The 21,921-nt window shown below is 37.6% G+C and overlaps 1 protein-coding gene across 2 annotated transcripts in view; it reads left to right on the top strand.

Moving 5' to 3' along the window:
* The window catches only part of CYB5R4 (cytochrome b5 reductase 4), a 97,547-nt gene that overhangs the window by 19,126 nt on the left and 56,500 nt on the right, over positions 1–21,921 (top strand). For both annotated transcript variants that reach the window (XM_055274123.2, XM_063637813.1), the window contains exon 3: positions 14,222–14,322. In XM_055274123.2, coding sequence (XP_055130098.1) covers positions 14,222–14,322 — 101 coding nt within the window. The remainder of the gene's footprint in view (positions 1–14,221; positions 14,323–21,921) is intronic.

Here is a 21,921-nt window from a genome sequence, read left to right as displayed (position 1 = left end):
CAGTGGTGGGGCCACTGCTGCCTTGGTTTTAATTCAGGGCCTGCAATGCTAGAGGTTTTTCTTTTTCTTTTTCCGTTGTTCTTGTTCTACTCTTAGCTGACACCTTACCCTATATATCTTTGTAGGATCTTTCTCCATTGCTCTTCCCCCTCTCCAAAAGGCAGATGCTGTGACTTATTACTTGGTGTAAGACTTGTAGTGGGGGCAGAAGGGGTTTGCAGTTTTCCTGTTTCAGCCTCAGTCTTAGACAGGTTTTATGCACCTGAGCCCCAGGGGCTGAGCTTTCTCATTGCTTTTGTACTTCCCCAAGGGCAGATAACCCCTGCATCCTACTCAATGCAGCATCTAGAATGCAGGCAGGTTTCGTGAGCCTCTTCCCTTTGTGGCAGCTGGACTTTGCCTTGTATCAGGTGGGGAGGGCAGGGCAAAGGGTCTAGGATGTGAGCAGTTTCCCTGTCTCTTTTCCAGTGTGAGAGTATCAGTGTTTTGTATTCACACCGAATCTGGGTCTGAGTACATTTTCTGTTCTTTCCCAGTATTTAGCTAGCATTTGCCTAGTGTTAGTGCAGGATAAGGGAGAGTGTGTGTTCTATACTCTCTCCAGCAGCAGTTAGTATTTGCCTCCTGTCAGTACAGGGACTGGTGGTGGGAGGCTTTACTGCCCCTTTCCATCAATAGATGGCTTTTGCCTCCAGATAGGATCTGTGGTATGGGTGAAATTTTCCCTTTACCCTAGCTCAATAACACCGTGTACTTCTGTAGGCCTTAAAGTATGGATGGACTTTTCTTTGTACGCTTGCACTACCCTCTGATCATGCTGCAGGTGTTATACAGCTGTGCTACCAGTGGGCCTTTCTCATGTCTGCTTTGCCTGTAGTATTTCTCATGAGCATCTCAAGAGGTGAAAGATTATGAAAAAAGAGTTGGCAAGTGGGGACAGAATCCCCTTGTGTCTGAGGTTCTCAGGGATTCTAAATTGGCCCTAGTGCGCACTTGGCCCTTAAAGTCTGTTAAAATTTCAGTTGTTTTATGGTGACGTCTCATTTTTCTGTGCTCTGCCGAAGCTGAAAGCCTTCATGTGGTTCATCTCCTCAGAGGGGCGTGTCACCCTTTGGAATTTAGATCATCTGGTTGCCTTGTGACCTCACCTCTCTGATGGGCTCGAAATTTTATGATTTTTTAATGGATTATCTGCCTTGTTGTTAAGGGTGAGAGCAGTGTTTTCTTGTGGCCTTCTCCTTTTTTCCCACTTTTTAAATTTTTGTTTTTTATTGTCACGTAATTGTACATATTTATGGGCTACCATGTGTCATTGTAGTACACGTATACATTGTGTAATGATCAAATCAGGGTAATTAGCTATTGATCACCTCAAATACTTATCATTTCTTTGTGATGAGAACGTACAATCTACTTCTTAAGTTTATTTTATCTTAATGAATCTTTGCAGCTGACTTGTTTTGGAAAATAGGAAATAGCCAAGAGCGGAAGGACTCATTGGCTTTAATTTTTTTTTTTTTTCCATCCAAGTGACTAACAGCAAAGGTAGTTAAGTGCTGCTAACTGTCACTGTTAAACCTAAGGCATAGACAGTCAGGAAAATGAACCCATGAAGTTGAAAAGACATGGAGGAAGGCAGGGAAACTGATTTTTTTTTTAAAGAGAATACTTGTGTAATATTGATGTAAGTTGTAAATCTGATTTAATTATTGTAAATGTGGCTATTGCTAATGACTTCTAGTCTCCCTAGGAGAAGTTTATATTTTTTTCCAAGACATTTAGAATGTAACTGATTGCTTAGGTTGCTGATTAATTTTTTATGCTTTTACTGGTCAATTTCCGTTTAGTTAAATGTCAGGGCTGTTTTTCCTAGTAGTAATAACATCACATAAGATGATCTTTGATAATTATGCCTAGTTAATCTTCTGAAGTGCTTAGAGACCTTTATCACATTCTGTTTATTAAGGAGGTAGCTATTTAAAAATATTTTTCCTCCTGCATTGGCATCAATATTGGGCCGGTCCACTCTCACTAAGGAGAATCCTACAGTCATCTAAGTGTCCTGGGAGCTGTTTAGGAATGGGTGGTGGTAATAGGAGGTGGATTATAATGTTTTGACATGCAGACTTTTTGCTTCTTGTTTTTAGTTCATTCCCTTTCCTCACTTCAAGTATGTCTGTTTCCCTGAGTATAATGTCTCTCTGGTTTATCTTCTCCAGAGAGCACACCTACACTTCTCACAGGGTTGGGTAGGAGGGTTGTTCCTTGGTTATGTGAGATATGCCACAGAGGATTTGGGGATTTTACTGCCTTTTTTTTTTTTTTTTTTTCTTTACAGACAGGGTTTTGCTCTGTTACCCAGGCTGGAGTGCAGTGGCGCAATACTAGCTCACTGCAGCCTCAGACTCCTGAGCTCAAGTGATCTCCCTGCCTCAGCCTCCTGAGTAGCTGGGACTACAGGTGCATGCCACCATGCCTGGCTAATTTTTAAATTTTTTATAGAGATAGCATCTTGCTTTGTTGCCCAGGCTGGTCTCGAACTTCTGTCCCCAAGCAGCCCGCCACTCCTTGGTCTCCCAGCGTGCTGGGATTACCAGGCGTGAGCCACAACACCCAGCCTCATACTGCTTCTTGTATTGAATTCAATGATTTCCTACACTATGACTTTCGGAACTGCCTGGAATCTCATTCCTGTACCTTTTGGGGGTTCTGTTGAACAAATTGTTTTTTATAGAAGTTCCTCTCCACCTTATACATAAGCTTTAGTTTCACCTTTCTTCATTCTTCTAAATATGTTATTACTCATCCGTTTGGTTTTCAGGCTTGCAGAACTTAGTTGCTGTCATCTCTTCTGATTTCTGTAGCTCTGTGATTTTATGTCTTATTTATCCTTTACAGTCATTTTAGAAAGTTTTCAGCATGTGGGAGACAAATGAATGCTTTTAATTCAGAAGTCTTAAGATCTCTGTTGTCCTAACAGCTTTTAAGCCTTTTTAGTTACCATTCTTGAATATAACGAGAAATATAAAATTTATATTTATAATTTTAATATAAAAAATTACTTTAAATTATTATAAAATCAGTTTGTCTTTCATTATTTTCCATTTGTCTTCATTGAAGTTGGCAAGTTTTATTGCTGAGTGCTCTAAAATAATATGCAGAGTTTCAGTGATTATAGCTGATTATCTCCTATTAGACCAAGACTCCAGCAAATGCCAACTATAAACTCAGACAAAATATTTTAAAATGCTATCTAAAGATACTGGTGAACAATCAAAGCAGACAGAAACTAGAGGGTAACAGTCATCTATATTTAGAAGAAGGGATGTCACTGTGTGTTTCCCATTTCTTATGGCGTTGAACTTGAGGTTATGTGTGTGTTGGTGCTGTTAAGGTGAAAACTCAGGTGGAGACTCAAAGTCTTACTGGCTTGAATAACTAGATGTCAGAAGTTGGGGCATCTGCAGTAACTGGAAAGTGAGGGAGAAAATCCAGAAAAAGATTCAGAGAAGGGTATAAACTGTCTAAATCTTGTATACGGGACAGACCCTATGCTACCTGAAGGCTAAAAACATTGAACAGAGGCTTCATTTTTCATCCCAGCAAAGGGGAAACAGTTTGGAGTTGTGTCCAGTCGAGTTAATTGCCTACTAAAACAGTCAATAATCTTTGCAGGAATATTACAGAATCCAAAGTTTCTACAACATATTTATAAGGTCAGAATATAATCCAAAGTTACTAGATGTACTCTAGAGAAAGACAGTTATTGGTGTCTGACCCTGAGATGATCCAGATGTTGAACTTAGTTCACAAGTATTTTAAAGCACTATTTATAACCGTGCTAAGTAAGTAAGTAAAAGAATATATGATATAGGCCCGGCGCGGTGGCTCACACCTATAATCCCAGCACTTTGGGAGCCCGAGGTGGGCGGATCACGAGGTCAGGAGATCGAGACCATCCTGGCTAACATGATGAAACCCCGTCTGTACTAAAAATAGAAAAAATTAGCCCATACCTGTAGTCCCAGCTACTCGGGAGGCAGAGGCAGGAGAATCACTTGAGCCTGGGAGGCAGAGGTTGCAGTGAGCCAAGATTGTGCCACTACACTTCAGCCTGGGTGACAGAGTGAGACTGTGTCTCAAAAAAACAAAGAAACAAAGGAATGTATGGATATAATGAATAAAAAATAGAAACTCTCAGAAGAATAGAAACTAAAAAATAGAAATTTAGAATTGAAAAATATATGAAATAACAAATTTGTTGAATGAGCTTAATAGCAGATTGGTGGTAACATAGACAAGACTTAATGAACTTGCAGATAGATGAATAGAAATGTCACCTGAAGAACAGAGAGGAAAATTATCAGAAATAAAATGAACAGGGACTCAGGGGCCTATCAGACAAAATAAAAATGTTTAATAAATGTGTCATTGGAATTCTAGAAGGAATGAAAGAATGGGGCAGAAAAATATTTGAAGAAATAGTGGACATATATTTTACAAATTGAGTGAGAGACATAAATTGTAAACTCAGAGGCTTAGCAGATCTAAACATAATCAGTACAAAGAAAATAACATCTAGGCACATCCGAAACTGCGAAAAGCTAACAAATAAGGAGAAAATCTTGAACGCTTCCAGAGAAAACACACTAGGAAATGATAAAAACGACTGCTGAAGAAAAAGTAACACTATCAACCCTGAATTCTATACCCGTAGGGAGACAGAATTCTTTAAAGATAAAGATGAAATAAAGACTTTTTCAGATAAACCAAAACTGGAAATTTATTACCTGTAGATCTGCAATATAAGATAGATGCTAAAAGACATTCATCAGGTTGAAAGGTAGTGATACCAGATAGAAGTTCAGATATTTAGGAGGTGGTAAATATGTGAGTAAGAGAAAATACTACTTTTTGTCCTCTTCATTTTATAAAAATACATGTAAAAAATACATGAGTCTAAAAGTTATAACATTGTATTGTGGAGTTAAAGGATAGGAATTAGAGAGCAGTCAATGGTTCTTATATTACATGGGAAGGCATACAATATTAACTCTTAAGTAAGCAGGTAAAAGTTGAGGATATATACTACAGTTCCTGGAACAATCACTTAAAAAATAATTTAAAGAGAAAGGCCAAAAAGCCAATTGATTAAATGAAATTCTAAAAAAAGTTTGATTAACCCAAAAGAAGGCAGGGAAAGAGAAACAGAGATATATAACAGAAAACTTGGGGCTGGGAAGGAGATTAGTAAAATCTCCCATACTAATAATTAAGTGTAAATGAATCAAGCACTCTAATTAAAACTATTATAAATGATAGTTTATAATCATTATCTATTGATAATTATCTTAATTATAGACAAGATAGGGATTATCTCTTTATGTACACCCATGTGCAGATGTATGTATTATCAAGACCTGACTACATGATGTCTATAGGAGATATACTTTAAAAACACAAATAGGCTAAAAATAAATGTTTGGGAAAAAGTATGCTATCCAGCTAGTAAGTTTTATTATTGGTTGGACTATATTAGTATCTGATAAAAAGGATTCTGAGGCAAAGAATCTTAACAGAGGTATGGACATTTTATAATGATAAAAAGGGTCATTTCATTAGGAAAACTGTTTATGCCTGTGATAGAAAAGATTCAAAAGGCATGAAGCTAACATTGATAGAATTGAGGGGTAGAATTAAAATCCTCAACCACATTTGCATATTTTAACACCTTTCCTCAGCAGTCGACAGGAAGTAATTACAATAATGTGCAATTTTGTTACTGAACACAAGATGGCAAAGTAGTCACAGTAGTTGTAACAATCGACCTGTGCATTTGAATACAGTGAAATATGCTGTAATTTTATCGTGTGAACACATCTTTTCTCGTTTATTTTATAGACAGGAAATGAACAGTGGTGAATAATTGCAAGAATGCTACAGTGTACTGGCATAATATTTGGTATATACGTGATAGGCATTAAATGAATTTTTGTTGAATGAATATAATGTGGGTCTTTTGGAATTAAATATTTGTTTGAATTTCAAAACCCCAAATTATTTTTTAATCTTATTACAGAAATACCACTTTTACTTAAAGCAGTGGTTCTCAAACTTTTTGGTCTTAAAATATCTTTACTCGTTTAAAAATTGTTGAAGACTCCAAAGGACTATTGTTTAGGACATATCTATTGATATTTATCTTTCAAAAACTAAGAAATGTAAAGAATATTTTTAAGATAGTTTTACAAATAATGAGCCCACTATATGTTATAAATAGTACCTATGTTTATGAAAAATAGAAAAGTAGCATTGTTTTACATTTTGGCAAATATCTTTAATGTGTGGCTTAATAGATGATGACTATTTTCATGGCATCTTTGATATTCTATCTTATTTGTCATGTAGTATCTTGAAAATGTTACACTTGTGAAAGAATGAGAACAGAAAAAGACAGATAACATCTTGGTATTACTATGAAGAATTTTTGACCTTGAGCCACCAAAAAGGTCTTAAGCTCCCTCAGGAGTCCCTAGACCATATTTTGAGACTCTCTGACTTACAGAAGTAAACAAAGAAGAAACGAAAAATTATTAATTAGTGGATGTGTGGCCTGAACCATGGTGATACAGTTCACTCCTTATTGGTGAGCCATTATGGTTCACATGTATGGTTACCTAACCTGAAAATTTGTGGGAACTTCATCTGGAAGATAGATTAGTAGATGTAAAATGTCGCTTTAGTCTTATATTGTGCTGCCTTTAACCAAACCCTATCATATAGAGCTGGGTGTGAGATTCAGTTGGAGCATGCTGTAATCCAGTTCTGAATTCGGTCTTCTGAGCTATTTGTGATGTGATTCAGATTTTATAGATGGCTTTTCTTCTCTGTGGAGAGTTGGAATAGTGACTGAAAAAGAGCTCCCTGAAATTGGAACTTCTAACTATTGCTGGTAAGAATGGAAAACAGTCTGGCAGTGCCTCAAAAGGTTAAATATAGAATACTCTGTGACCCACCAAATTTACTTTTAGTTGTATATACTCAAGAGAAACGAAAATATAAGTCCACCCAAAAACTTGTACATGAATGTTAATAGCAACATTCTTCATGACAGCCAAAAACTGTGCCTTAGTTCATTTTCTGCTGCTTATAACGGAATACCTGAAACTGGGAAATTCATAAAGACAAGGAATTTATTTCTTACAGTTATAGAGGCTGAGAAGTCCAAGGTCAACAGGCCACAGCTTGTGAGAGCCTTCTTGCTGGTGGGGACTCCTTGCAGAGTCCCGATGCAGTATAGGGCATCCCATGGTAAGGGGGCTGAGCGTGCAAGCTCAGGTCTCTCTTCCTCTTTTCATAAAGCCACCAGCCCTACTCCCATGAACCCACTAATCCATTAATTCATGAATCTGCCCTCATGACCCAATCACTTAAAGGCCCTACCATTCAGTACTGCTACATTGGGTATTAAATTTCCACATGAACTTTAGAGGGGACAAATATTTAAACAATAGCAAAGTGGAACCAGCTCAAATGCTCATCCACTGATAAATAAATAAAATGTGGTATATCCATAGAAGAAATATTATCTATCCATAAAAAGAAAAAATGCTGATACATGCAACATTATGGATGAATCTTGAAGGCACTATGCTACATGAAAGAAGTTAGTCACAAAGACCACATATTGTATGATCTCATTTGTATGAAATGTCCAGAATATGCAAATCTATAGAGACAGAAGGTAGACTAATGGTTACCTAGGAGTAGGGTGGATGAGAGTAATGCCATGTGAGGATGTTTCTGTGTACTGTTAAATTGTAATATCTGTTATGTGGTTAGTGTTCCCTTTATGAGGACTCATAATTCTTCACAGTGTCAAGAGTTACTCCCTTTTAAAGAACTGATGAGCTAACAAGTCTTCTTTGTTTTATTTTTAATAATTTTTAAAATTAGATAATGAGACCACTGTTACTAGTGTCTGTTGGCCTTGGCTGCTAGGAAGTTCAGGATTATATTAAATGCTCACAGTAATGCTGTTAGTGAGGTTAGACAATTGGTATACTTTCTTTTCTAATACACATTTTGTTGTGGGTTTTTAAAGTTTTTACACACAGACTTTCACAAACTTAAATTTAAATATTTTATTGTAGGATGCCCACAGTCTTTATCAGAGGCAATTGGGGTTAAATTGAAAACAAATAAATATAAAATGCACAAATGAAAAACTATAGGCAGTGTCTTTCAAGAGAGAAAGAATTCTTTCTGTATAAAAAGGCAATATTCGTTTTTAGGTATAAAAATGATATCCTTGAACTGAGCTTTTTAAAACAGTGGCGAGCTACTAGGCACTGGATCTGTTCAAGCAGATGCTGGATGATGCTCTGTCTGTAAGATATTATAGAGATAAAGCCTGTGCTGGATGAGGCTGAAAATTGCCTTAAAGTTCTCCTAGTCTTTAAGACTATCATTCTGTGATTTTGAAGTTTACATTTCTGACAATACAAAGTACTAAATGGTAATTTTTAAATGGGTAATTTTTATTCAAAGAACTTGTTTGAGAGCTCAGAATTCCAGATATAACACAAAAGAGGTAATTTAGTATGAAAAGATATTAAGAACAGATACTACCAGTACGTTGCCTAGAGAAACTCAGTGTAGTTATTGTTCTGAATAAGTGTTTTAAATTGTGCTGCCTCTCTGCTATGATGAATTAGCTATACAGTGTACCCCTAATATTGCTAGGGCATGTAAAAGTGATTTATTTAAACACTGGAGTATACCTTCCTAATACAACCGTTGTATTTTAGTTTTAATAAGTGGCTCTTCTGAACAGTTCTCAGTCAGTCCTTTTTGGGGTCTGTTCCTGGTTAGAGTTTAAAAAACAAAACACACACAAAAATAAAGTATCAGCATAAAGGAGGGGATGGGTGGGTGGGTGAATGGATAGATGGATGGATGGATGGGTAGATGGATGGATAGACAGGTATTCTCCCTAAATCCTCCCTTTGCCACTGAAGATCACCCATGTCAATGATCTAAAAACACCAGTTGTATTGTGACCAGGAATCCTTATTTATAGTCTAGTTTTGCACCACGGAGGATTGGTGTTTCATGAATCTGTTTAAGCCCATTTTTGCTCTTAATGTTATTATTAGGATTTAGGTTTTGCAGAACTCACTAGTAGCCTAGTATCAATTTGAGATTATGTCTGCTGGCCCATAATTATTATTTATTTATATTTAGTGAGTAATTGAATGCTCAGATCTGCCAGACCAGAGCAATTAGAGATGTGGGAGTAAGTTAATAAAATTGCGTCATTGGAAAATTTAGATGGTTTCAAAATTAGTTTCTAAAAACCAGGTGGAACTCATAGAAGGCTAGAACCTTACACATGAGAGATTTTCTTTCTAAAAGCCATATATAGTACAAATAGAGTACAGGCATACCTTGTTTTATTGTGCTTCACTTTATTGTACCTTGCAGGTAATGGATTTTTTACAAATTGAAGATTTGTGGCAACTCTGTGTCTAACAACTTTTTGGCACCATTTTCCCAAGGGCATGTGCTCACTTCATGTCTCTGTGTCACACTTTGATAGCTCTTGCAGACTTTTTCATTATTGTTGTATCTCTTATGATGATCTGTGATCAGTGATCTTGATGTTACTATTGTAATAGTTTTGGAGTGCCACAAACCGAGCCCATATGAGATGGTAAACCGAATGGACAAATGTATATGTTCTCACTGCTCCCCTGACTGACAATTCCTGTCTCACCTTCTTCTTGGGCCACTCCATTCCCTGAGACCCAACAATATTGAAATTAGGACCATTAATATCCCTACATTGGGCTCTGAGTGTTCCAAGTGAAGGAAATGTTGTTTATCTCTCACTTCAAATAAAAAACTAGGAACACTTCCTTCACTTGGAATAGACAACAATATAGCGTTAACATAACTGTTACTTATTTTAGAGACAGGGACTCACTGTTTTTTCTGGCTGGAGTGCAGTGGCATGATCATGGCTCGCTGCAGCCTCAAACTTCTGTGTTCAAGCGATCCGCCCACCTCAGCCTCCTGAGTAGCAGGGGGACTACAGGCACACTCCACCATGCCTAATTTTTAGTGTTTTAGCTAATTTTTAGTGTTTTTTTTTGTAGAGACAGGATCTCACTATGTTGCCCAGACTGGTCTTGGACTCCTAGCATCAAGCAATCCTCCTGCCTGGGCCTCCCAAACTACTGGGATTACAGGCATAAGCCACCAAGCCTGACCTAAACATAACCTTCATATGCACTGGGAAACCAAAACATTAGTGTGACTTGCTTTATTTACTTTACTGCAGTGGTCTGGAACCAAACCTGCAATATCTCTGAGGTTCACCTGTATAATAAAGCATGAAGCAAAAGCATAAAGTTTGTTTTTTTGTGTTTGTATTTCTCTGCCACATCCAGAGGTCCAAGTTTTTAGTTGTTCAGTAATACTTTTGAAAAGGAAAAAAGGGAGATAAGAAGGAAGGAAGTGTCTGTTCATGTCCTTCGCCCACTTTTTGATGGGGTTGTTTGTTTTTTTCTTGTAAATTTGTTTGAGTTCATTGTAGATTCTGGATATTAGCCCTTTGTCAGATGAGTAGGTTGCAAAAATTTTCTCCCATTCTGTAGGTTGCCTGTTTACTCTGATGGTAGTTTCTTTTGCTGTGCAGAAGCTCTTTAGTGTAATGAGATCCCATTTGTCAATTTTGGCTTTTGTTGCCATTGCTTTTGGTGTTTTAGACATGAAGTCCTTGCCCACGCCTATGTCCTGAATGGTATTGCCTAGGTTTTCTTTTAGGATTTTAATGGTTTTAGGTCTAACATTTAAATCTTTAATCCATCTTGAATTGATTTTTGTATAAGGTGTAAGGAAGGGATCCAGTTTCAGCTTTCTACATATGGCTAGCCAGTTATCCCAGCACCATTTATTAAATAGGGAATCCTTTCCCCATTTCTTGTTTTTGTCAGGTTTGTCAAAGATCAGATAGTTGTAGATATGTGGCATTATTTCTGAGGGCTCTGTTCTGTTCCATTGATCTATGTCTCTGTTGTGGTACCAGTACCATGCTGTTTTGGTTACTGTAGCCTTGTAGTATAGTTTGAAGTCAGGTAGCGTGATGCCTCCAGCTTTGTTCTTTTGGCTTAGGATTGACTTGGCGATACGGGCTCATTTTTGGTTCCATATGAACTTTAAAGTAGTTTTTTCCAATTCTGTGAAGAAAGTCATTGGTAGCTTGATGGGGATGGCATTGAATCTATAAATTACAGACACTTCTCAGAAGAAGACATTTGTGCAGCCAAAAAACACATGAAAAAATGCTCATCATCACTGGCCATCAGAGAAATGCAAATCAAAACCACAGTGAGATACCATCTCACACCAGTTAGAATGGCCATCATTAAAAAGTCAGGAAACAACAGGTGCTGGAGAGGATGTGGAGAAATAGGAACAACTTTTACACTGTTGGTGGGACTGTAAAGTAGTTCAACCACTGTGGAAGTCAGTGTGGCTATTCCTCAGGGATCTAGAACTAGAAATACTATTTGACCCAGCCATCCCATTACTGGGTATATACCCAAAGGATTATAAATCATGCTGCTATAAAGACACCTGCACACGTATGTTTATTGCGGCACTATTCACAATAGCAGAGAGTTGGAACCAACCCAGATGTCCAACAACGATAGACTGGATTAAGAAAATGTGGCCCATATACACCATGGAATACTATGCAGCCATAAAAAATGATGAGTTCATGTCCTTTGTAGGGACATGGATGAAACTGGAAAACATTATTCTCAGTAAACTATCGCAAGGACAAAAAACCAAACACCGCATGTTCTCACTCATAGGTGGGAATTGAACAATGAGAACTCATGGGCACAGGAAGGGGAACATCACACTCCAGGGACTGTTGTGGGATGGGCGGAGGGGGGAGGGACAGCATTAGGAGATATACCTAATGCTAAATGACTAGTTAATGGGTGCAGCAAACCAACATGGCACATGGATACATATGTAACAAACCTGCACATTGTGCACGTGTACCCTAAAACCTAAAGTATAATAATAATAAAAAAAAATGAATTCATTAAGAAACCATTTAAAAATGTAGACATACACAATAAAAGCTTAAATTTATTACTAGAAAAAAAAAAGAAGGAAGAAAGAGCAAAGAAGAGCCTCTGAATCAGAAGAAATGCACCTGTTCTGTTTTGATGCTAGGTTTAAGTTTCATAATTAGCAAATTACTAACACAGCCTAGTGCTTTTTGATCTAATGCATCTTGGACTGAGACACTATTTCACATTGTTAATTCCTTGTAGTAAGGGTTAGACATTCCTAGTTTTTTTCATCCGGAAAGCATGGGATACTCCTCACGTCCACGGAGTGATCCTAGCCCCTATCAGAAAGAAAGATAAGATTGTGACAGTATAAGGGTCAATGTAAAGGGCTAGCAGGTTAGCAGAGAACATGTATAGAATGTTTTAGGCTTTATGTGCTCATCATGGATAGCTGTTTAAGCTACCAGAAAAGCTGGTTGCTGAAACTCATGGAATTCCATCACAAATGATCATGGGTTGTAGATTTCTTGTTCTTGAGAAACTGTAGAACTCCAGTCAGGACTTGACTGTAGAGAAGGTTTGGAACTCTTGTTTGGGAAGCATCCTCTGGCATCCTCTGTCTTGAAAAGCCTATTGGAAATAATTCTGACTCACGTTTTTGGTCTCTGGATTTTGGAGCATTAAACAATGGGAAAAAATTCTTCTAAATCTTGTGGGACTCTAGGCATATGGGGAAGGAAAAAAGAGGGAACTTAACTAGTTTTGTTCAGACTTATTTGGAATGCTGCTGAAAGAAATTCTGTGAATTTACTTTCTTTTGTGCTTACCTTTAAGAGACTTTATAAAGAAATCTGGGCTGGTTGGTTATTTTGTAAAATATAGCTGGTCAAAAAACTGCAGTACTTTTCTTGGGTCTGAAATCCAACCTCTTCTTTCCTTCCAAAATTATTATACAGGATGAACATTTTAAGTTATCTGAGGTTATTTAAATTCATGGAAGTCATCATATAAAGAGGAAATAGTCCTGGATATTTAAAAAAAAAAAAAAGTCGTTGTTATTGCACTTTCGTGATGACTTTAGGGCTAGATTTGTCTGGTATCTATCTAGTTTTCAAGAATGAAAAAGCAACTTACTTCCTTGGGAGACCTATGCATTGAGATATTTTGTCTTTGTTGTTCCCTATTCCTCTTTCTTAAAAGATAAAAATAAATAACAGTTGAACAGATGAAAGAAATATTTGGAGAAGACAAAATGATTAAATTCTGAATAGTAATCTTTGAGAAGAGTTGGGCTTCCTTTTCACAGAGCGTGCCTCAGTGGTCACCATTGCTTAACCTTTGCTGAGATGATCAGACGTGGATTAGAGCTTGATTCTTTTCTCATCAGATTCTTCTACCAGGGCAATATGGAAATGTTATGACTGTGTAGTAGTCACTTTCTCTCTCTCTCTTCCTCCCTCTCTCTCTCTGTGTGCGTGTGTGTACTTTCAAAAATTATATACACAGTATTTCATTTCTTTGTGTTGGGAGGCAATTTTCTTTTGCATTTCTGCATGTCTTGTGAGCAGAGGCACTGTCTTTTTGTACAGTCTTTTAAAGGATATTTGCGTTGTGAATAACCTTGAATGTTAGTGTCTCCCTCTAGAACAAAGGACAGCTTTGCTTACTCTTCTGTGTAATAAATATCTCCCTCAGGAACAAGGGCAGGCATGCTTATGAAAGATTCAAGTTTCTTGAGCTCAGAGTTCCTCTTCTGTAATGCAGCACATTAAGTGTGCAGGCATTACCTGGCCCTCTTCACATAGCACTCTTGTGAATTAGGGTTCAGTGAACTGACACAAATGTTTATATTCTGACTACTGCTATTGATGTGAGTGCTAAACTCTTCTTTGTCTCTGACCTAGGAGTCTCTTGTCATCTGCCAGGATCCATGAAAGTGGCAGGTTAAGTTGTTTGCTTGCAAGTATGATGAAATCTCAGATCCTTTACAGTTAGTTCTTGATACTTTGAAATAACAGTGATTAATTAAATGGAACATATTTGGAAAGATTTATTGAAACTTATAAGTTTTACAATTTTTGAGAAGTTCATTTAGGATATTATTTCTGCTTGCCTTGATACAGGTTTCGTTTATAATGTCAGCCCTTATATGGAGTATCATCCTGGTGGAGAAGATGAACTAATGAGAGCAGCAGGATCAGATGGTACTGAACTTTTTGATCAGGTAAGATGTGCTGAAAGTAACCAAATTATTCCAGTGAAGAGTACTCTTAGTTTTGTCAGTGTGACATTTGTAGAAAGAAAGAAAATAGTTGCATAAATTCCAGATGCATTGGCTTGAATTTTGAAGTGTGGGAAGATGCTCACAAGTAGCAGCTGTTCATTTAATTTGCCCTTTGAGTTATTAAAATTTTAGAGATGTTTCAGATCTGTGTCTAGGGGTCTTCTCTTAAGTGTTTGCTGCCTCCTTTGTTGTTGTTGGTAAGTGTTTATTCAGTCTTGATTAGTTTTGGTAATGATTGGCTTAAGGGAGTAGTGACAATTGGAAAAAGGAACATTGGGATCCACTGCTAACTTGCTGAATCACTTTAAACAAGTAACTTAGCTTCTTTTCTCTTAGTCCTTTGTCACCTAGGGATTGCTATATATTCAGCCTACTGCTATATACTGAATTTGCATGTCATGTAGAAAGTTAGCCGACAGTGATTAATGAATAGAAACTTATTTTTCCTAGCATGATGGCAGAGATTCTGTATAGGTTATCTCAAAGATATTTAAATTAGTCACTTTTCCCCTGATATTTACTAAAAACTAGCATTAGCTCTTAAACTATTTTAAAGTTATACAGAATGTTGATTACTATCAGTTTGCTGAACTGTTATTCTGAGACAACCGTCTTTAGAAAGAGAAATTTGCATTTGTCTCATATATGCTTTATTTTATATTTTAATGATGATTAACCATGTTGTAATATTGGATTTTTATCATTCGAGATACCTGAATCAGGTTGGGTTATATTATAGCTGTTTTTTTGATCAAATATAATTTGATTTCTGTTCTTCCTATTTTCTTATCCATTTTAGGATTTGTTTTTTGACCATGTTGCCAGAAATAGAATTTGTTTTATATAGTTGACCTTTGAACAATACAGGGATTAGGGGTGCCAACACCCTCACTCTCCCACGCAGTAGAAAATTCATGTATAACTTTTGACTTCCCAAAAACTTAACTACTAACAGCCTACTGTTGACCAGGAGCCTTACTTATAACATAAACAGTCAATTAACATATATATATGTATGTTATATGCATTATATACTGTATTATTACAATAAAGTAAGCTAAAGAAAAGAAAATGCTATTAAGAAAATCATAAGGAAGAGAAAATACATTTACTATTCCTTAAGTGGAAGTGGATCATCATGAAGGTCCTCATCCTCATCTTCATCTTGAGTAGGCTGAGGAGGAGGAGGAGAAATAGGGAGGGTTGGTCTTTCTGTCTTGAAGTGTCAAAGGTAGAAGAAAACCCATATATAAATGGACTCGGTTGCAGTTCAAACCTGTGTTGTTCAAGGGCCCATTGTGTTTGAGAGCACTTAGGTGCATTTGCTTAAATGGCAGGATCTCATTTGCTGTTAATGTTCTTCCTGGGTTGGAGAAGAGTCATGTTTAGTCTTGGTCTCAACAGCATTCTCTTTGGAAGGTTTTTATTGCTGTTTTAAGGCAAGTTGCCATTGTCATTTGGTATTTGCTTTCTGTCTGTCTGCCTGCCTGCTATCTATCTGTGTATCTATGAGACAGAGTCTTGCTCTGTCCTCCAGGCTGGAGTGCGGTGGTGTGATCTGGGATCTCTGCAGCCTGCGCCTCCCAGGTTCAAGCAGTTCTCGTGCCTTAGCCTCCCGAGTAGCTGAGATTACAGGAGTGTGCCATCTCACCTGGCTAATTTTTGTATTTTTAGTAGAGTTGGGGTTTCGCCATGTTGACCAGGCTGGTCTTGAACTCTTGGCCTCAAGTACTCTGCCTGCCTCAGCCGCCCAAAGTGCTGGGATTATAGGTGTGAGCCACTGTGCCTGGCCTGGTATTTGTTATCTAGCAATGCAAGCCAAATAGAAAGGTTTAGGAACATTTGCCTAGAAACTTACCTGCTATACTTTTCTCTTGAATCTGCCTTGTAACCTCCTAATGTTGAATGTACTGTGCCACAAGAAGAATTTCCAATAAAGTCTAGTCTTATTTCTGTTCTCGAGTGTTATGAGGTTATATAGACCTTATTTAAGGAAAGCTTGTTTTGGAGAATTCACAAGAAGTGCTATATTGTTAAGTTTTCTAGTATTTAAAACAATATTTAGCAGATTGCTAGATTCAGAACAATTAGATTGCATTCTTCTTGGCTTTAATAAGACCAGTGATGTTTAATTATTTATGACTTGCTCACCACAGAAGTAAACTAGAAACTACAGTGATGCTTGCGTTTTTCAATATGATAATTTACTTGTGCCCAGTATTTTAGCTGCACAAATAATAATTTCCTTATTGTCCTATTTCTGTTTTTATCCCACCACTGACCTCTTACCTCGCATTTCCAAATACCTGATAGGCAATTTGATGCCCTATACTTCAACTCATTATGCCCTCAAATAATATCAAGTCATTTTCTTTCCTCTTTTTCCTTCTTCTTCCTTCTATTTCCTGTTTCTTGTAATAGGGACTTGAAGTCCCTGAGTAATCTTTTTCATCTCTCCTTGTGCCCCAGTATCCAATCACTGGCCAAATCCTATGATCTGTCTTTTTCTCCCTTCGCACTACCTTAGTTCACCCTCTGTAGCCATATTATTTTAATACTCTCTTGATATCTTTACCTTCAGTACCAATTTAGGTAACATGACAGCTAGATTAGATTTCTTAAAGACAATCATCTTAGCACCTTCCTCTGCAACTCTCAGTGGCTCACCACTGACAGGGAAGTAAATTTACACTCGTTAGCCTGGCATGTGAGGTCCTAAGAGTATATCAGGGTAAATATTCCCAACATTCCTCTTGCTTTGCACCCTTCCCTGCCTCTGATGTCTATCATTCTATTCTCTGTGTCAATGAGATCAAATTTTGTAGCTCCTATGAGTGAAAACATGCAGTATTTGTCTTTCTGTGTCTGTGTATTTCACTTAATGTAATGGTCTCCAGTTCCTTCCATGTTGCTGCTACTGACATAATTTCATTCTTTTTTATGGTGAAATAGTATTCCATTGTAGGCATATATTATAACACATTTTATTTATCCATTCCTTCTTTGTGGACACTTAGGTGGATTCCATATTTTTGCTATTGTGAATGGTGCTACAATAAACATGCAAATACAGGTATCTCTTTGATGTAATGATTTATCTTACTTTCGATAGATACCCAATAGTGGGATTGCTATGGTAGTTCTATTAATATTTTAGTTTTTTGAGAAATCTCCATACTGTTTTCCATAATGGTTGTACTAATTTACATTCCCAGCAACAGTGTATGAGTTCCATTTTCTCTCTTTTGTTTTTATTATGCTTTAAGTTCTAGGGTACATGTGCACAACGTGCAGGTTTGTTACATATGTATACATGTGCCATGCTGGTGTGCTGCACCCATTAACTCATCATTTAGCATTAGGTATATCTCCTAATGCTATCCCTCCCACTTCCCCCCACCTCACAACAGGCCCCGGTGTGTGATGTTCCCCTTCCTGTCTCCATGTGTTCTCATTGTTCAATTCCCACCTATGAGTGAGAACATGCGGTGTTTGGTTTTTTTGTCCTTGGGATAGTTCGCTGACAATGATGGTTTCCAGCTTCATCCATATCCCTACAAAGGACATGAGCTCATCATTTTTTATGGCTGCATAGTATTCCATTGTGTATATGTGCCACATTTTCTTAATCCAGTCTATCATTGTTGGACATTTGCGTTCGTTCCAAGTCTTTGCTATTGTGAATAGTGCCACAATAAATATACAAGTGCATGTGTCTTTATAGCAGCATGATTTATAGTCCTTTGGGTATATACCCAGTAACGGGATGGCTGGGTAAAATAGTAATTCTAGTTCTAGATCCCTGAGGAATCGCCACACTGACTTCCACAATGGTTGAACTACTTTACAGTCCCCCTAACAGTGTAAAAGTGTTCCTATTTCTCCACATCCTCTCCAGCACCTGTTGTTTCCTGACTTTTTAATGATCACCATTCTCAGTAGTGGGAGATGGTATCTCACTGTGGTTTTGATTTGCATTTCTCTGATGGCCAGTGATGATGAGCATTTTTTCATGTGTCTGTTGGCTGCATAAATGTCTTCTTTTGAGAAGTGTCTGTTCATATCCTTAGGCCACTTTTTGATGGGGTTGTTTGTTTTTCTCTTGTAAATTTGTTTGAGTTCGTTGTAGATTCTGGATATTAGCCCTTTGTCAGATGAGTAGATTGCAAAAATTTTCTCCCATTCTGTAGGTTGCCTGTTCACTCTAATGGTAGTTTCTTTTGCTGTGCAGAAGCTCTTTAGTTTAATTAGATCCCATTTGTCAATTTTGGCTTTTGTTGCCATTGCTTTTGGTGTTTTAGACATGAAGTCCTTGCCCATGCCTATGTCCTGAATGGTATTGCCTAGGTTTTCTTCTAGGATTTTTATGGTTTTAGGTCTAACATTTAAGTCTTTAATCCATCTTGAATTAATATTGGTATAAGGTGTAAGGAAGGGATCCAGTTTCAGCTTTCTATATATAGCTAGCCAGTTTTCCCAGCACCATTGATTAAATAGGGAATCCTTTCTCCATTTCTTGTTTTTGTCAGGTTTGTCAAAGATCAGATAGTTGTAGATACGTGGCATTAGTTCTAAGGGCTCTGTTCTGTTCCATTGGTCTATATCTCTGTTTTGGTACCAGTACCATGCTGTTTTGGTTACTATAGCCTTGTAGTATAGTTTGAAGTCAGGTAGCGTGATGCCTCCAGCTTTGTTCTTTTGGCTTAGGATTGACTTGGCAATGTGGGCTCCTTTTTGGTTCCATATGAACTTTAAAGTCATTTATTCCAATTCTGTGAAGAAAGTCATTGGTACCTTCATGGGGAAGGCATTGAATCTATAAATTACCTCGGGCAGTATGGCCATTTTGACAATATTGATTCTTCCTACCCATGAGCATGGACTGTTCTTCCATTTGTTTGTATCCTCTTTTATTTTGTTGAGCGGTGGTTGGTTGTTCTCCTTGAAGAGGTCCTTCACATCCCTTGTAAGTTGCATTCCTAGGTATTTTATTCTCTTTGAAGCAATTGTGAATGGGAGTTCACTCATGATTTGGCTCTCTGTTTATCTGTTATTGGTGTATAGGAATGCTTGTGATTTTTGCACATTGATTTTGTATCCTGAGACTTTGTTGAAGTTGCTTATCAGCTTAAGGAGATTTTGGGCTGAGACAATAGGGTTTTCTAGATATACAATCATGTCATCTGCAAACAGGGACAATTTGACTTCCTCTTTTCCTTTTTTTTTAAATTTTATTATTATACTTTAGGTTTTAGGGTACATGTGCACAATGTGCAGGTTTGTTACATATGTGTCCATGTGCCATGTTGGTTTGCTGTACCCATTAACTCATCATTTAGCATTAGGTATATCTCCTAATGCTGCCCTCCCCACTCCACCCACCCCACAACAGTCCCCAGAGTATGATGTTCCCCTTCCTATGTCCATGAGTTCTCATTGTTCAGTTCCCACCTATGAGTGAGAACATGCGGTGTTTGGTTTTTTGTCCTTGCAATAGTTTACTGAGAATGATGTTTTCCAGTTTCATCCATGTCCCTACAAAGGACATGAACTCATCATTTTTATGGCTGCATAGTATTCCATGGTGTATATGTGCCACATGTTCTTAATCCAGTCTACCGTTGTTGGACATTTGGGTTCGTTCCAAGTCTTTGCTGTTGTGAATAGTGCGGCAGTAAACATACGTGTGCATGTGTCTTTATAGCAGCATGATTTATAGTCCTTTGGGTATATACCCAGTAATGGGATGGCTGGGTCAAATGGTATTTCTAGTTCTAGATCCCTGAGGAATCGCCACACTGACTTCCACAATGGTTGAACTAGTTTACAGTCCCACCAACAGTGTAAAAGTGTTCTATTTCTCCACATCCTCTCCAGCACCTGTTGTTTCCTGACTTTTTAATGATGGCCATTCTAACTGGTGTGAGATGGTATCTCACTGTGGTTTTGATTTGCATTTCTCCGATGGTCAGTGATGATGAGCATTTTTTCGTGTGTTTTTTGGCTGCATAAATGTCTTCTTTTGAGAAGTGTCTGTTCATGTCCTTCACCCACTTTTTGATGGGGTTGTTTGTTTTTTTCTTGTAAATTTGTTTAAGTTCATTGTAGATTCTGGATATTAGCCCTTTGTCAGCTGAGTAGGTTACAAAATTTTTCTCCCATTCTGTAGGTTGCCTGTTCACTCTGATGGTAGTTTCTTTTGCTGTGCAGAAGCTCTTTAGTTTAATTAGATCCCATTTGTCAATTTTGGCTTTTGTTGCCATTGCTTTTCATGTTTTAGACATGAAGTCCTTCCCCACACCTATGTCCTGAATGGTATTGCCTAGGTTTTCTTCTAGAGTTTTTATGGTTTTAGGTCTAACATGTAAGTCTTTAATCCATCTTAAATTAATTTTTGTATAAGGTTTAAGGAAGGGATCCAGTTTCAGCTTTCTACATATGGCTAGCCAGTTTTCCCAGCACCATTTATTAAATAGGGAATCCTTTCCCCATTTCTTGTTTTTGTCAGGTTTGTCAAAGATCAAATAGTTGTAGATATGCAGCATTATTTCTGAGGGCTCTGTTCTGTTCCATTGATCTATGTCTCTGTTGTGGTACCAGTACCATGCTGTTTTGGTTACTGTAGCCTTGTAGTATAGTTTGAAGTCAGGTAGCGTGATGCCTCCAGCTTTGTTCTTTTGGCTTAGGATTGACTTGGCAATGCGGGCTCTTTTTTGGTTGTATATGAACTTTAAAGTAGTTTTTTCCAATTCTGTTAAGAAAGTCATTGGTAGTTTGATGGGGAAGGCATTGAATCTATAAATTACCTTGGGCAGTATCACCATTTTCATGATATTGATTCTTCCAACCCATGAGCGTGGAATGTTCTTCCATTTGTTTGTATCCTCTTGTATTTCATTGAGCACTGGTTTGTAGTTCTCTTTGAGGAGGGCTTTCACATCCCTTTAAGTTGGATTCCTAGGTATTTTATTCTCTTTGAAGCAATTGTGAATGGGAGTTCACTCATGATTTGGCTCTCTGTTTGTCTGTGATTGGTGTACAAGAATGCTTGTGATTTTTGTACATTGATTTTGTATCCTGAGACTTTGCTGAAGTTGCTTATCAGCTTAAGGAGATTTTGGGCTGAGACAATGGGGTTTTCTAGATATACAATCATGTCATCTGCAAACAGGGACAATTTGACTTCCTCTTTTCCTAATTGAATACCCTTTATTTCCTTCTCCTGCCTGATTGCCCTGGCCAGAACTTCCAACACTATGTTGAATAGGAGTGGTGAGAGAGGGCATCCCTGTCTTGTGCCAGTTTTCAAAGGGAATGCTTCCAGTTTTTGCCCATTCAGTATGATATTGGCTGTGGGTTTGTCATAGATAGCTCTTATTATTTTGAGATACATCCCATCAATACCTAATTTATTGAGAGTTTTTAGCATGAAGCGTTGTTGAATTTTGTCAAAGGCCTTTTCTGCATCTGTTGAGATAATCATGTGGTTTTTGTCTTTGGTTCTGTTTGTATGCTGGATTACATTTATTGATTTGCGTA

The sequence above is a fragment of the Symphalangus syndactylus genome, chromosome 4, assembly GCF_028878055.3.
Source record: "Symphalangus syndactylus isolate Jambi chromosome 4, NHGRI_mSymSyn1-v2.1_pri, whole genome shotgun sequence".
NCBI lineage: Eukaryota > Metazoa > Chordata > Mammalia > Primates > Hylobatidae > Symphalangus > Symphalangus syndactylus.
This window is presented reverse-complemented; position numbering and strand designations above follow the sequence as displayed.